This window comes from Cimex lectularius, unplaced genomic scaffold, assembly GCF_000648675.2.
Source record: "Cimex lectularius strain Harlan isolate CLEC.00 unplaced genomic scaffold, Clec_2.1 scaffold43, whole genome shotgun sequence".
Lineage (NCBI taxonomy): Eukaryota > Metazoa > Arthropoda > Insecta > Hemiptera > Cimicidae > Cimex > Cimex lectularius.
In genome coordinates this window covers 1,669,188-1,685,357 of record NW_019392661.1, presented here as the reverse complement: position 1 = coordinate 1,685,357, position 16,170 = coordinate 1,669,188, and the positions used below count along the sequence as shown (strand labels likewise).

At 34.0% G+C, this 16,170-nt stretch overlaps 1 protein-coding gene across 4 annotated transcripts in view; it reads left to right on the top strand.

The window, feature by feature from the left end:
- LOC106662565 (echinoderm microtubule-associated protein-like CG42247) overlaps positions 1-16,170 on the top strand; it is a 69,404-nt gene that overhangs the window by 46,969 nt on the left and 6,265 nt on the right. For all 4 annotated transcript variants that reach the window (XM_014386751.2, XM_024224891.1, XM_024224892.1 and 1 more), the window contains 2 exons: positions 13,087-13,284; positions 13,346-13,462. In XM_014386751.2, the coding sequence (XP_014242237.2) occupies positions 13,087-13,284; positions 13,346-13,462 (315 nt within the window). The remainder of the gene's footprint in view (positions 1-13,086; positions 13,285-13,345; positions 13,463-16,170) is intronic.

Sequence of the window (16,170 nt, the reverse complement as noted above, 5' to 3'; positions counted from 1 at the left end):
TTAGTATCACTAACTACTAATAACACAGTTTTTGTACTTGATGGTTCTACTCACTTGGGTAGTCGACATACCCAACTTTATTGCTTGTATTGACGCAAACACATTTTCATAAAGAATAATTGCTAGTTCGTTTCCGATCGTTTTGGTCCGCCTGGCCTCGTTACATTGGTATTGTAAAAAGATAACGTTGAACCTTGGCTTAGCCCATTCTAATACCTGTAAATTCGCTGTTCTGTTTTATATAATACTACAATACGACTTTGCTCGTCTATTTTGGGTTTATGTTATACAGTCAAAGAGTTGCACTGTGCTTCTTTTTATAAAATCTGTCAATATTAATAAATTGAAATTAATAAAAAAAAAGGGCCATACAATCTATGGTAAAATACATCTTTTTACGGGATTTGCGATAGAGGAGGCTTATCAACCCTGGAGTACCGAATGTTAACAAAAAGATTACTCAGGGTTTGAATTCTGGGCTGATGAGAACCTATACACTATGGTTAAAATGTATAAGTACAAGCTGAATAAATAAAAATTAATAAAAACTTCTTCAAAAGTTAAGAAATCTTTACTGGCGGGTACTTTAGTTTCAGCAAGTGATTGTCTTTTTTTTAGAAAAATGGAGTCAAGTATCCTAAAGGTGACTTTGTTTCATAAAGAATAGAATAAATCCACATACAAGACATTTAAGACAATCTGAATCAAAGCCCATCGTGGAATTTTAATGTCTATTTAAATGAAATTAAAATTAATGATTCTGCTCTTATAAATAATGGCCAGAGATTGAAAGTTTGGAACGTTTGGTTATATTTTTCGGATTTGCCCTTCTTATACGCTGAAAAGGGCTGTTTGGCAACATGGCAGGTTGTTGGTGCTTCTATCAAAGTATTCTACAACCAAATAATATTGAAGTTTTTGTAAGCACCTTAGCAGAAAAGCTACTCTATGTAGTCAAATAGTGAACAACGGCGTGTGGACTTTCTAGTATCTCTAATTCTGCTGTATCTCGAATACAGCAAAGGATTTAGCAGGCATATACACACCCTTCCCTAGAGATCCGCCGTTTATTAGTTATTAGGTCGAATCTTTTCCTAGAAATTGAGTGTAGCCTGAGAGCTCGGCCTCGTCTTCGTTTTGAACGTCGCGTGCCACCGGTATGAGCCATGAGTTTATGTCTTTGTTTCCACAAGGCCGAAGGAAAAAAGGAAAAATAGGGTAGTGATCAAGATCTTTAGCGCGATACTACCGTTATCCTTGGTATATTTTTTGATAATTTGTAAATATAGTTTGTACGGAGTGGTTTTTGAGGGTTTTGTCAACGGAATCAGTTGCAAACATGAACTTCGACGTTGAAGCTGTGTCCTTAATCGTTATTATTATTTCGCCAAATAAAAGAAGGAAGGAAAAAGCACATATGGATCCATCGTACAATAACGGAGGGTTCGGAGGAAGTGTTTTTCAATACCTTGTGCCTGGCTATTATGTAGTCTGTGTCCATATTGAAATTTCAGTGAAATATAAAATCAGAAAAGCTTATCAGGCCGTCGAGTGGAGTTGACAGAAAGCGTAATACATACTATGTTAACAGCACTACTGTCAAACATGATATCACAGGTCGAAGATTACAAATTTTCAAATTTTATATATAAGAAGACGTCAGACATTTTACACTACGTTCTCAAACAATATGTAAAAGGGTATACCGATGGATTGTAGTCGATTCTTGACCTAATTATAAAAACCGGACAAACTTGGCAACTGACATCACGATATAAAATGGTAGCTTTAAAGTACTGAAGGGAGACTGTAAACAAAATACAACTAACCAACTAGAACAAGACAGACAATCGATACACTAGTAAACAAAAGACACACACAAAAGCAAAACAAAACTTCAAAAATACACAATAGAACACTATCACATACATCAAGAAAGATACGTAAAAAATAACCGATCTATATAAAAAAATAGGAAGAAAAACCGAACTAACATCTGCAAGCACAAATAGAAAATTCCTGAGAAAAATATTCAAAGGATTATACAAAAATGGCATAGAATGGGTTGTAAAATGCATCGAACAGACAGGAAGGCAAATAAGATAGAAAGAGCATACATACCATACAAATTATTGACATAAAAAGAAGCTCAACTTGTAGTAAGTCCGGAAACATGCTAGTTGGTCCATCAAAATAAATGTTATTGTTGGATAGAAGTTCGAGGCTTTTAATTTTTTGATAATTTAATATTTCGTTCGCCAAGGGCGTTCTGACGTTTCCGAGTCCTATTTGGAACGATTGCAAAGTCTTTACGAGGTCTGGGTGTGTTAATAAACCGCTTTATTGAATTGGAACAGAGTTTTGGTTCAACAAGCCAACGCCCGCATATTTCCCGTCATGCAAAGGGAAAAAAAATTTACGAAATGAATGTAATTGAGTTTCTACCACACCCACCCCCAATCCTGACCTTACTTCTTCAGCCTACCACCTCTTCCGACCTACTTCTTTAAGTGAGCAAACGTTTTATTCACCACAAGACATAAAAGCTAGGATAGAAAACTTTTAAATTGAAAAGGTGCGTTGGGTAACTGGCCTCTCATGGCATCCCCTTACTACCAATATGCCCGCAATTAGTTAAGAAGATAAAATCAATTGAATAACTGAGCTTTTAATCAGCAATGTACAGTAAAAAAATATCGACAATTTTGATCATTTTTCAATATAAACCTTTAAACCGTATCACCCATAAACCCCTATAGTTAAAACTCTCCTCAATATTATATAACCATCAACCAACAGAACTGACTGGATTTTCTTCCAAATTTAACTAAATAGAAAAGTCTTCAGAATATCAAATCTATTGGTGGGTCCTTTAAGGAATGAGTATATTCCGTCTTTAAAGGTTTGATTAACCCCCTTGAGGCCGGTGATCTGCCTCAAAATCAAAGGAATTTTGATTTGAAATAAAATACGAATACAATTGCAGAGGGACACCTCTATTTTGTTTCTTTTAAAACAAGAATGTATTTCCTTATGAATCAAAAACGTTATATAAAAAATATAAAACAACAAAACATGAACCTTTGCTTACAAACTAACAATATAAGAATAATTAGATACTATGGGAAGAATGGGCCTGAAGGGCAAAATTAAAATAATCAACCTTGATAACAAACATTGAAAATACCAAACAAAAAACCATAAATGAAAATGGGCCACACAACCGAAATAATTTGTATTAATAATAATCAAAGTGGATACAAATCTGATTTGGCTGGTTTTCAGCTAGATTTTTTTCTTATTGTTTTTCTTGCAATGCCTAGGCTAGAATGAACTATCCGTTCTCGCTTTCCTTCCTCCAGCATGGAGGGGAGAGCCTTTGTTGTTATAAATCAAAATATATATTTTATTCATCTGCTATCGGAAAGCATTTGACTGCCTGATTCTCTTCCACACCTTCTAATTTCTAGTAAAAGTTATACAATACCAAGATGTTAACTCTAAAATTTATTGACAAAATATGAAAGCTAGGTTAGCTATTTTGAATAATGGACCTTTTTTTAAGTTCTTAGACGAGGTGATTCATTATCATTCGTACTCTTCCTAGAGAAAATTTTTCAATTGCTGAATTGGATTAGTACAGATCAACTTTTCACATAATAAGACAACGACTTTATGTAAGCACACATTCTCTTTCAAGCAACTACATCGCAAATGCTACAACTTATTCTAGGCGAGATGGTTAGAAATAAGTCAAGGCAGTTATGACCAACAATATAAAAGAAACTGGACGGTTATAATTGAATGTAGAAATAAAAATAAACGAATTGCTTGTCAATATCCTCTCACGACCAGAATACCCTCAACACGAGGGGTATCCCCATCTAATAGGACGACCCCTATGGCCTCAGAAGGTGTGCGAGCCAATTCGCTCGAGCCTTGGTCATATACGCGTAATGAATCATTGAGAAAAGGATAGGATAGAAAGGCAAGCAAAAAATTACTTTTATAATTAGATTTTAATTTGATGAAGGCCATGTTTATTGAGGATTCTCGTTAAATTTTCTATTTTAAACCGAGGATTGGAGTATAATTTTTTTAAACATTATTCTACTTGTCCACTCTCTTTTTCGACCTCCACAGTGAATCCATCTATACACCGATGAAGGAAGGATGAATGTTGAAAGAATCAACTATCGCCAAGTTCTCGAGAAAATTGCCAATTGAACTTATTTCCTTCATTGAAAATCCCTAAGGATCTCTGAGTACCAGTAACTGGAACACGAGATCAAATTGATACTAGAAATAGTCCACATTTTGGACCAAAAAAAAAGAAAGAAAGAAAAAAAAAGGCAATCCTGTTTCTACGACGAAGAAGTACCCCAAGCTTGATTAAAAGCTTTAACCTTAAAATGTGAAAATGAGACGACTGGAAGCTTGTGAGATGTGTACTTTCAGGACAAGGTCCAAAATGCCCTGATTTGACCAAGCCTCTTGAAACCAAGACCTGAATAAAGCAGATATTAATTGACAATTGACAACAATGAAATGTGAAAAGATTGACTAACTCGGGCGCTTCTTGAGAAGAGATAAGTACCGGTTTGGTGTCATCCGAAGAATCCGTATCCTGACACAGGACAAAGTAGCATTCTGTAACAAAGAATCAATATTTGACTATTAAAATTTTGAAGTCTCGGATATCAGTTGGTGCCAACTGACGTCCTCTTGTTCTGACTGGTCAGGGTAAAAGGAATAGGTGGCCTGTTATGCCCGACAATACGTCCTTCGCCAGATCAATGCCCGTTGCGAGCGGTTGTGTTGGCGTTTACGTGCCATAACTGGGAAAAAATACATCGTTAACCCCCACGAGATGAATATTAAAGAGGGTGAGGAGAGGGGGCGAATAAGATGACCTTGGCGGGTGGGAAGCGATCGCCCTTGCCTCCAAGAGAACAACCCTCCAGTCATGGAGGAGCCCTCGTTCATACCCATATCCTTACCAGTCTTCGACTCGGTAAGTGACGTGTGCTAAAATTTACACATTTTTTAATCTATTTCACAAACTGGCACGACGACTAGAAACACAATAAGCGTTTTTTTGAGACACTGAACTTTTTTCTAGAGTGTGCAAAAATCGGATATGGTTTATTATGAATCTTTCGTCATCCTTAGCACTCCCTACTACGAACTGGTAAGTTAAAGGTTCATACAAAATTAAATTTATATTTTTCATAAAAGGATTTAAAATAACATCGCCCAAGAACGAGCATATTGTCCATTTTGCAACGTCGTTCGATTTAGTAAAACTACTGGGCACTTCTCATTTTTTTTAAATTATTATTTAAATTAATAAATACACGTCAAGCTTTAAACAATGAAAAATAAAAATTTATAACTATCTATTATGCAATATCAGGTATATTAATTTTTCTTTATGAAATATTACTCCAAACTACACCTTACGTCGTCCAGCTTTTAATATTCAAAATTTTTGTAAACGTGGCGGTATGGTACAAACATATAATTAAAAAAGCTTTCTAACATGCAAAGTACTTTTACGTTCTCAATCTAGAAAAATCTCATTTATTGCGTATATCTAAAGTTTTTGTTTTTCCTCTGTAAAATTTTGCCTATGATAATCCTATTTAAGTGTAGACTAATAATTTAATTAATTAGACTAATAAAATATAATTAAAAATACTTTACGGTTCTTTAATTAGAATATGTTTACTCATTTCTAGTATGCCAAGTTTGCTTATTGCTGTAAAAAGTATCGTTTGAATCATGACTATTGTTTTGGATTTAATATTTTTTATTAAGTAATAAACGTTTTATCAAATTTAAAATACTTTACCTTACTTTAGGTAGAACAAGTTCAATTACTGCCCATCTATGAGATTTATTTTGTTTCACATAATAGCATTTGCGTATTATTTTGAATAGTTTTAAATTATTAATAAATGCTTTATAACGTATAAAATACTTAACCGTGATGTAGGTAGAAAAAAATATTGTCCATATTTAAAGTTTGATGTTCCTACAAAAATGTACTATTATTGATTCAGTTAACTCAAGATTATTATGTTGTTTAAGGTGTTTGTTTTTAAATTTTTTAAATTGAGAATTTAAAAACATGAACCAATTAGATTTATTTCCGAACATTAATTAATTGCTGTTGCATATATATTATTTTAAATTACTATTTAATCAATCGATCTGTTATATATCATTAACTGATCTTTAGAAAAAAAATCAGCAAAAAATCTTTCAATATAGATAAGTTAGATATTCAATTAAATTTATATGATAATTAAAATTCTAAATTTTGATTTTAAAACCTGATATAATCCATTGTTATGATCATGTTTAGAAGTTTTTAGAAACAGTCTCTCAGTTTCTTACATTTTTCTTGTAACTTATATTTTTTAAAGACCCTCCAGAAAGCCCATGCGTATTATATTTATTTATTCTATCCCCTATTGATAAACATTGTCGATTTTCCTTTGATTTTGGCGCAAGGGTTGCAAGGTTAGGGGGTAGTATAATGACACACTGCAACTTGCTACTGCGCGCCAGGAATGCAAGAAAGAAGAGAGAAAATTATTTGTGGGTTTTGGTGAATTTGTTTATATGTTTGTTTCAATGTATTTAACCTCAATGTATGTTTTTGTAGCGTAGTATTCCTACAATCCTTAAATCTTAAATGTTTATGCTCTCTCTCTCTCTCTCTCTCTCTCTCTCTCTCTCTCTCTCTCTCTCTCTCCCTTTCTCTCTCTTTTTCTCTCTCTCTAAATACATTCTTTATATTGATACAGGTCCCAAACAAAACAAGATATTTTGAAAATTTATAGGAAATTTCATGCTAAATAAAAAAGTTCCTATAAACATACGTCCTCAAATGAAGCCTTCTATGAGAAAAACTCTAAAAACAGTGTTTTTTAGCTTGTTTTAAAATAATTACTCCCAAATGTCTTCATGTCGTATACGTATCGAAAAAAACCTGTTCGAACATTAAATTTTGAGTAGAATGAAACCAACCTCACGTTTTTATCTTTATTCGTTGCCGAGAAATGATTTTTTGATATAATAACCACTTTTTTCGATTAAAAACAATACTTTTTTAAACGTTTTTTCAGTGTTAATATTTCTAAATAAACTTGTAGGAAATTAAATTCTACGTAAAATGCGACCAACGCCACCTCAAAGGCACTGGTGTCACGATTTTTGGTCAATTTTCAATGTTTTAACTTGTTAGAGATGGCTTGAAAGAAGGAAGACAGGTATTTGGTAGTATGAATGTTGATCTTATGAATTCAAAGCCCAGTTGGTATCCTCAATGAAATGAAGCATCAACCGCTTCTAAACGATCAGCCCTTCGTACTAATCCGGTCCCATATTAATTCGTGAAAAAGTGCTGAAGCGGCTGACAGGATTTATATGGACTGTTACCCTTTACGTCGTAGACGATGCCTCTCCGTATTTGTCACCTGCCTTAGAGATTTGCTGCAATATTGTTATGGATAACAGTCATTGTTGTTAATATTATTTTACTGTCTTCCTTCTACGTATAGATTACGATATCTGTGAAACCAATTCTTTCACACGCTCTAATAAATCATGCCATCTCAAAAGTTTTAAGTCGTATTGAGAACATAAGTAACAATTTAATTGCTATTTGGCAAAATTTTGACCTTTATTATTGCTAAACATTTCCTTTTGAATTAGTTAAGTATGAAAGTCACAACTTTAAACCAACTTTCAGTCTAAAGTTTGCTGACTTGCTGACAAAATAATATAATTTTATTGCTCTCTAAATTTTTAATTTTTGAAAATTTTTAATTTATCGCTTATGTAAAATAATTTTTATTACCATCCCTAATCATTATTTGTACACGTTTTATAATGTGAAGTTTTCCATTACTCATTGCCAAGTGATTACTTTGTTTCACGGGGCGAAAACCGCTAAACCCGCAAGACTGTGCTGTCGTGAAGGTGGGATATAACCGGACGTGGAAATGCGTTAATTAACAAATCTCTCTCTCTCTCATTCACTCTATCTCTCTCTCTCTCTCCTCTCGCTCTCTCTCTCTCTCTCTCTCTCTCTCTCTCTCCACGCTTTTTTCTTCACTAGCGAACACTATGGTGCATCTTATTAAATTTGTAAATGTAAACTTGGTTTGCTCTAAGAAATACGTGATTTGATCAGCCTGATGGTTCATCAGGCAAACATTTCTTTAATTATTTAAATAAAAAGATTTTAGGAATAGTCATTTATAAAAATGTGTAATTTTAAGAGAATAAAAGATTTGGTGTTTTCAACGCAACCTACAAAAAAGAAAAGTTTCTATTGTACGCCGTTTCTTACAGTAGTATCATATGTATATAGGTCATTGTCATAACTGCATTAATTTTGATGAGCCATTAGGGTTTATTTCGCAGCCTTCGTCTTGCCAAGGGGTCGATGAATATTTAAATTTTGCGTTTCAAGAGCGTTTGAACACGAAAATCGAATGGTAAAAACTGCATGAAAAAGGCTGGGAGGAAATTTATATCTTGCGATGAATCCCATGGGCTCGAAGCTTTTTTTCTCACCCTATCCTTCGTTTTTCTTTTTAAACGATGTAAATGCGAGTTTCCACACGGAATCCGAAAGAGCAAAACCTTGGCCTAGCTCGCATGCCTTCTTAGCGATAAAGCCTACACGACCCTTTTCCCCTTCACCTGTACATTTTTGGATAATTTTACCGCCGTAATACGAGTCAAATTAAACAATACATAATCCAAGCTTACAAGCATCTGACTTTTTTTAAAATTTTAATTTTGGCAAATAAGCTGACAGTTCATCAATTTTTTCACTACAGTATTTAAATTCTTTAAACTGCTAGAATTTTAATTTATTCATCCTCGACGAACATACAGTATTAGTTTCCACTCCCTAACGCGATATTAAAATTTGTTAATTTTATTGATTACCTATATATATTACAATTGTTTATAAAATTCCGTTTGTTATTTTGTTCAACCTTTTTTATTACATATGAATGCATTATATATAAGATATGAATATCTAATCTATTATTTTATCTTTTATACGATATTCGGAATAACATTAAAAATGTTGGTGAACTGTTGAAGATGATAGATAATTCAAATGTTTCATTAAAATTTATTTAATACTCCAATTGTAGAGAGTAGTGCACTCAGATTTGAATTTTTATATTATCGGTTTAGAAGTTCTACATTTTTATGATTAACGAAAAGGGATTTTTTACATATAAAGCAACCCGAATTGTATTTATTCCCACGACAGTTTGATTAGCCTAAATAAATAATAGAGAATCATCATTATTTGCATTAAACAGCGGAACATAAAGTGCCAATGGTTGAGGAGTTTTCATTTTCAATAGTTTTAATATTTCTAAAAGGATAAACTGTTAAAACAACAATAGGGAAAAGGTTTGTTAATTTTTAAATAATAAACCAAAATGAAAACTTCTATCCAAGTTACGGACACTTAATTTTAGAGCAAGCCCCAGGTGTATGCAAGTTTGGCAAGTAGAGAAAGGTTGTTCGATGTTTCCCATCTAGTTGATTAGTGCAATTCATTGGTTCCATATAGAGATCGTGTAGGAATGCCACCCGATATGAGAATCGTTTTTGAGCAAGGCAGCAAGTATCTGGATCTCCTGTTCCAATATTTGGAGTAAACAGGGTTGTTATATTGTATAGATTACTGATAGTTTTGTGTCTCTGAGTGAATGTATTTATTGGCGTGAATGTATATTGTATATAAATATTCGGAGATCGTGAGATGCGGTCTGGTGAGACGTAGGTTTTAGAAAAACATTTTCTTTACCGTGCCAACGTTTCGATCTTTATTGAGATCATCTTCAGAGCTCAAAGTGTTTGTTTTCTGCGTAATTGTGCCATTCTTGTGTGTAGTGTTGAGAGTGCCCCTATATATCATATTTTTTAAGGATACAATACATCCTACATATACAATCAGAATAAGTAGATTTATTCTTTTTTAATAATATTCATTGTTAATTATTTTGTGAGATTTCTGATGTGGTCTGTTCTGTAATAAACCTTTAATTTGGTCGTTACAGATCACTTTGATCTGCCTATCATCGCCGAGTAAATCAAACGTGTTTCGGTATTTCGCCATATTCAGTTTACCTGAACGTCCACTAGTAACGACCAAATATGGTCCATCAGACAACACCCTCACAATCTGTGTTGTCCTAGTTTTTATTGGTCAAATTTTATAACTGATTTTTTGGCTTACAGATACTATTATTATTTATACAATGTTTTGACAAATTTATGTCGGTTTATTGGAAAAGATCGCTCTTTGTAAGTAAAACCATCTTTTCTAATAAGTGAATCGACATACTCACCCTACCTCCATCATTTCTATTAATTTATGTCGGTGCCATGCTGTTTTTATTGTCTGATGAAAAAAATTATTATTATTGTTTTACCTTTTATTTTTATTTATACATCTAGTTTAACTAAACTATTCACCAAGCATTTGATAATGTGAAATGTATTCAACAGTTTTTTCTTTCTTTTTGTTTGTCAAAGAAGACAAACAAAAAAGAATTTTTAACTAAAGTAAACAAAAGCGAAAGGATTATATATAAAATAACTGAAGAAAGCTCCACATCACTAGCTTATTTTTATATTGCATGTGGATATATTAATATTTTGTACCGATATAGCATTTTTGCATAAATATATTTCTTTTCATCAATGGACATAATTTGAAGATTTTTAATTAAAATTTGACGGAATCTTGGCTTGTTTTGTAACTGATTACATTTAAATGTGACAACACAGTGGTCCTGACCCTTTCAAAAAGTTTTTCATAAAATTCAAATTTCAATTTTATTTAAAAATAATTTATTCCTCAAAGAAACCGCTGTTTTGACATCAATGAAAGTAGTCTTAACTTTTTCTTCCGACAATTTCATTTAATAATAATGTCTTTATTAATATAAAATTAGAATTTATGTAAATAAACATTGTTAAAGACAAACATGGTTACAAAAGTGTCCGATGGAAAAAACATCAGTTATTTTCTATAATAATCAATAATTAAATGTTAATTTCTAAATTTGGCGCCTTTTGAAAAACAATAAATTAACTTGGCCTAATTTTCGTACTTGGTTAAACTGAGTTAACAAATAAGTTGTGTCAAGTCGCCTGCTTCGAACGTTAATGGAAATTGTTGAACTACGGCTTGTTGAGCTAATCTAGAAGAATATATCTCGCTTCCTTTAATCAAGATTCTAATAAAAATATCTATAACGTACATAAACATATTTCAGCTTGCGTTTGATATAAAAGTTTCACAAGTAATTACTTTTTTATAAAGAATTACTACTGGAATAATTACTTTTATAAAAAATTCATTTTTTCTGGTATAAGTGTCAATTCTTATAAAGCAATTTAATCTGAAAAGGTTGACAAAAAGACTGGGTCCGTTTATTATCGCTGGTTTGAATAGACGGACCCAGTCCCAGTTAAGTGATGAATGTCGGTTCAATATGAAAAAGTACAGAAATGGAAATGAAAAATCTCCTGTTCCGTTGTGATCTTTACACCACTGGATTTTTTACTTTTGATTATTAACTAATTTTTTACTTAATTACTTTTTACTTGTGAATATTAACTAAATCCAGCACGAGGATTTAGAAGTGTTGGATTTGAAATTTCAAACATCGCTTTTGTCTGCGTTGGAAGATTCATCGCGTATTTCCTCCTGTTGCCTTAATTACGTCTCTAAGACGTCTCGGCGTATTTTCTACTAGTTTGGAAATGTCTCTTTCCTGGAGGATAGCCCATTCTTCACGAATAGTCCTTTCAAGGTCGTGGAGTATATCAGGAAGTGATGGACGTGCTCTTATTCGTCTTTTGAGGTTATCCCATAAATGTTTGATGGAGTTCAAGTCTGGAGAACGGGCTGGCCAGGCTAATGCTGTTGAAGGTAGGTTTGTATTATGCGAACGACATGTGGACGGGCATTATCGTTCATTAGAATAGGATTGTCGCTGATTTCGAGGGTAGGCCACGCATGATGTTCCAAACTTTCATCCACTTAGCGAGTAGCCGTCAAAGGCCCTCCACGAACGACAACCAACTCTGTGCTACTCTCCATTGAAATTCCCGACCACACCATCACTGAGCTACATTATAAAGGTTGGCTCTGGGAAAAATTGTAGGCTTCGTACCTTTCATTTTGCCTTCTCTACACTCTTTCACGCCCATCTGGAGATCGTAGAGCAAATCTACACTCATCTGTAAAATGTACAACAGGCCAATCGTCCAAAGACCAATGGCTGTTCTCGAGCAAATGCGAGCCGTGCAACTATGTGTGTTCTGGTCAATTCTGGTCCTCTTACGAAGAGGGGGGGGCGAAAAGTCATCAATCCATACTGTTTTAATTTTCTTCGAGCAGTGCGTTCAGAAATTTGGACACCTCGAACTTCCCGGAGCTGATGAATTGCTTGAACAAGAGTAAGGTGCCGGTTTCACAAAATTCTCAAAGTCAAAAAACGTCTTCCTGTTGTTCTGTTACCCTAGGACGGCCTGAACCTTCTTTGGTAGACCCAGTTATTCGAAAACTTCTAACGGCGTTTCGGAGTTTCGTAGGGAAACAGTTTATTGCTTCAGAATTCAAATGAGAGTGAACAAACATTTTAAATTCCGCAAAAAATTAAACATTGAAAAATCCTTTATCCTTGTTTTGGTTTAAAGATTAAGTGTGCTTAATTGATATGCCAAATTTAAAACATAGATAAACAAATATTTATTGGTAAAAACTGTGGGGAAAATTAAGGGCAGAATTTCTTTTATCGAGAAAATAAATAAAAATTTATTGGGTGGAAATTTTTGCCTGTCAGTGTATTTAAATTATTCTGTATTAAGATTGACTTAAGACGTTAGCTGACTTTGTTGATTTAATTTTTTTCTATATAATGTATACCTTTTATCACGGCACATACAATAATTTTATGAGCTGTTGAATATAATCTAAATTTGTTAGAAATTCGAAGCCAAAATTGTGTTCTTTTGTTTCAGAATGCCAGTTACGGCGGCAAAAAGAACGGAATATGGTATGGCCCGCCGCCCCCGAACTCCGGCTGGAGCAAACCGCCGATGAGCAGAAAGCAGTCGCTGGTCGACGGAGATCTGCCGCCTCCTGGGGGCGGCGGTGGAAACAAACCGAATTCCGGTAGGGTCATCAGAATCATCAACAACCTCGACCACACTGTCCAAGTAGGAAAATCATCGTCGCTGTTTTATACATTTCCTTCGTTTAAAACAACCCCGTTTTCAGTGTCGAGTGCTGCTGAACCTCAGGACGACCCAGCCTTTCGAAGAGGTCGTCGAAGATTTGGGACAAGTTTTGAAAATGAACGGAGCTAGGAGAATGTTCACCGTCTCTGGGCAAGAGGTGAAGCAGATAAGCCGATTGTAGATTCGCACCCCTTTATTTATATAACTGCTGCATGCTATATAATTAATAATTAGTATCGGCGGGTTACCCTTATTCGGCATTCATGAAATTCAGATGTTACGTGGCCACGACTCGACTGAAGGTCACGGGCTGAGCAAGAATCACCCTATACTTCAACTTTATCGTTCAATACATTTTAGACTCTTTATTCAATTTTCAATGCGTTCTTTGCTACAAAATAAATAAACTACAATATAAACCCTAATTGACTCCGGAAGATGAATAACTTTGGATCAAAATTCAAGTTTGTAATGTTTAGAATAGTTTAATCAATTTGTTACCATGTTTACCAGGATTTTCAGCTTATGCTATAGCCTTTCCTTGTTTAATAAATTAAAATAAAGGGAAAACTTTACAAACCTTAATTCAGAGGAGTCTGGCTTAGTGACTTAAAATATGCCCAATCTTTCTTTGCCTATAATAACTATGTACGTCCCATGTGACACTCCAGAGCACATCATCTCTAAGTTCGATTATCAAAAAACCTCTCGCTTGTCTTCAATATCCGATCCTTTGCATACTTCGTATTGGTTGATATGGGAAGATCAGATAGACCAGTATAGCGGGGGAGTCTGTCGAAAAGCAAAATAATTTTTTCGGCATAATCTGCAGCAAGAGGCAGATACGCAGAAGGTCAAGCGTGTAATGTGCAGTTATTAAATATTAGGAATTTTTTACATTTTCGTTTACGAAAGTAATCAGAAACTTTGATAATCATCTGTTAGGAAAGGAATTAAAACACAACAATTCAGTCAATACGTATTTACACAGTGATTTATCAATTTATAGTATTAGATTAATAGTTTAAATTGACAACCAAGGCATCTTTTTTTTGGTTAGGATCTTGGGGTAGTCAAATAAAGATTCGAACCTTTTCTCCACTGCGATCTATACAAGTCACAGGTGGAACTCCAATGATAAATACCATACCGTGGATTTTCCTTCAAGACTAAGCATTTTCATCGGTTCCTCCTCTCTTGATGTGACAATTGCCTTGCTGATATACTTTATCCTATGCTTCAAATTCACGATGGATATGTGCCACCGTCTCTGGTTTCTCCAGACCGTGTCGAAAGTTGCTTTGCTCGCCCATCTTATTTAGGTGTCTTTTTTAGTTAAGAGGCTTGTTGCCGGAAAAGAGGTCTATAATTTTCCTCACATCTTGCTGCTAAGAGAGACGAGTTCCTAGTTGAGAAATTAATAACTCTTTGTGCTGTTCTCATACCTTAAAACTTTAGTGTAGTGCTTGAGTATTTTATTTCTCAAGCCATTTTTCCAGCTCTAACATTAACGCGCTTTCCCGTGCGTCTATTTTAGGTTCCGGTCCCTTTACCCTTCTCTGGCTAGTTGGTCAGCCTGCTCTTTTTCTTTTATACTTTCAAGCCCCGGAACCCATCTCTAAATAACGTTGTTGTGTTTTCCTAGAGCCGTTAGGCAATTTAGGCATTTTCATATTAGTTTCGAGCTAAAAAAACATACGCATTTAGTGACTTTATAGCTTCCTACTACCCGAAAGGATGTAAATCCACCTTGGAAGATGTTTAGGACCAGTTCAAGGGGTTTTGCTTGGGGTATTCGGCCCCTTTACCCCTACACTTATTCTATGTTCTTTGATCCATCAGTGTATAAAAGCTTGCAGGTGTCATGAATTGAAAAAATTTATTGAAATAAAGAAAATGTCATACCCCATTCATGGTGTTAACCTGAACTTGTCCGAGGGCATTTTCACGGTAACCTGTGATTTTAATGAGAAGATTATAATTTACATAAATTAATATGAATTGTTATTCACTAGTTTATAGCGATTCGTCAGAATCAGGTGTCGCATGGCCATATCTTAAGCCATGGGCAGAATTTACTGTGGAACTTGGTAATTTTTTTATTAAGTAATTTTTAAATAAATGGGATTTTAAGGTAGTTTTAAAGGGTGGAAATATAATACGGAGCTTTTACAATTGATCAAAGGACTTTAGATGAAAGGATTTTGAGATATTGGATATTGGAAAGTTTAGTGGTTCCACACAGTTCTATACCGTACATCTAAATAGCTTGTACTATCGTTTTGTAGATTGTAAATGTGTTTTTCGTCGATAGCTTGGACTCGTCCCATAAATTGGAAAAATCTTAGTGGACAAAAAATCGGTAAATTTAAATTCAAACAAAAATGTATATTTAGGGGTTTCCAGAGGTGCTAAAACGAAATTTCATATTAGTTTCACGAAAAATTAATTTTATGACCTCGTTTACTTAAAAAATATTTGGTTTTTAAAATTTTTTTGATTATTGATAAATTTTTATAGCTTTTAATATCTTTTTATTGCAATCTACATATATTGGGTTGTCCGGAAAATAATGCAGGATTTTAAGTTTTCATTAAAAAAAATCTATATAAAATATTCTGTTTACGTTTACAGGATTACTCATNTGGGAAATTATTTTGATTAAAGAACATTGCTTTAAAGTAACTAGTTTCTTTTTTTTTGTTTAATACCAAAATCCTGCATTATTTTCCGGACAACCCAATAAAATGCGAAACCAGGGCTTATTCACAAGAAGTGGCGGTGGTCCGATGTTTTGGAATGTAGTATCACAAAAAAATGTTTGGACCAGCCTGGTCGACCCCTTTGTTAGTCCAATCATAACTT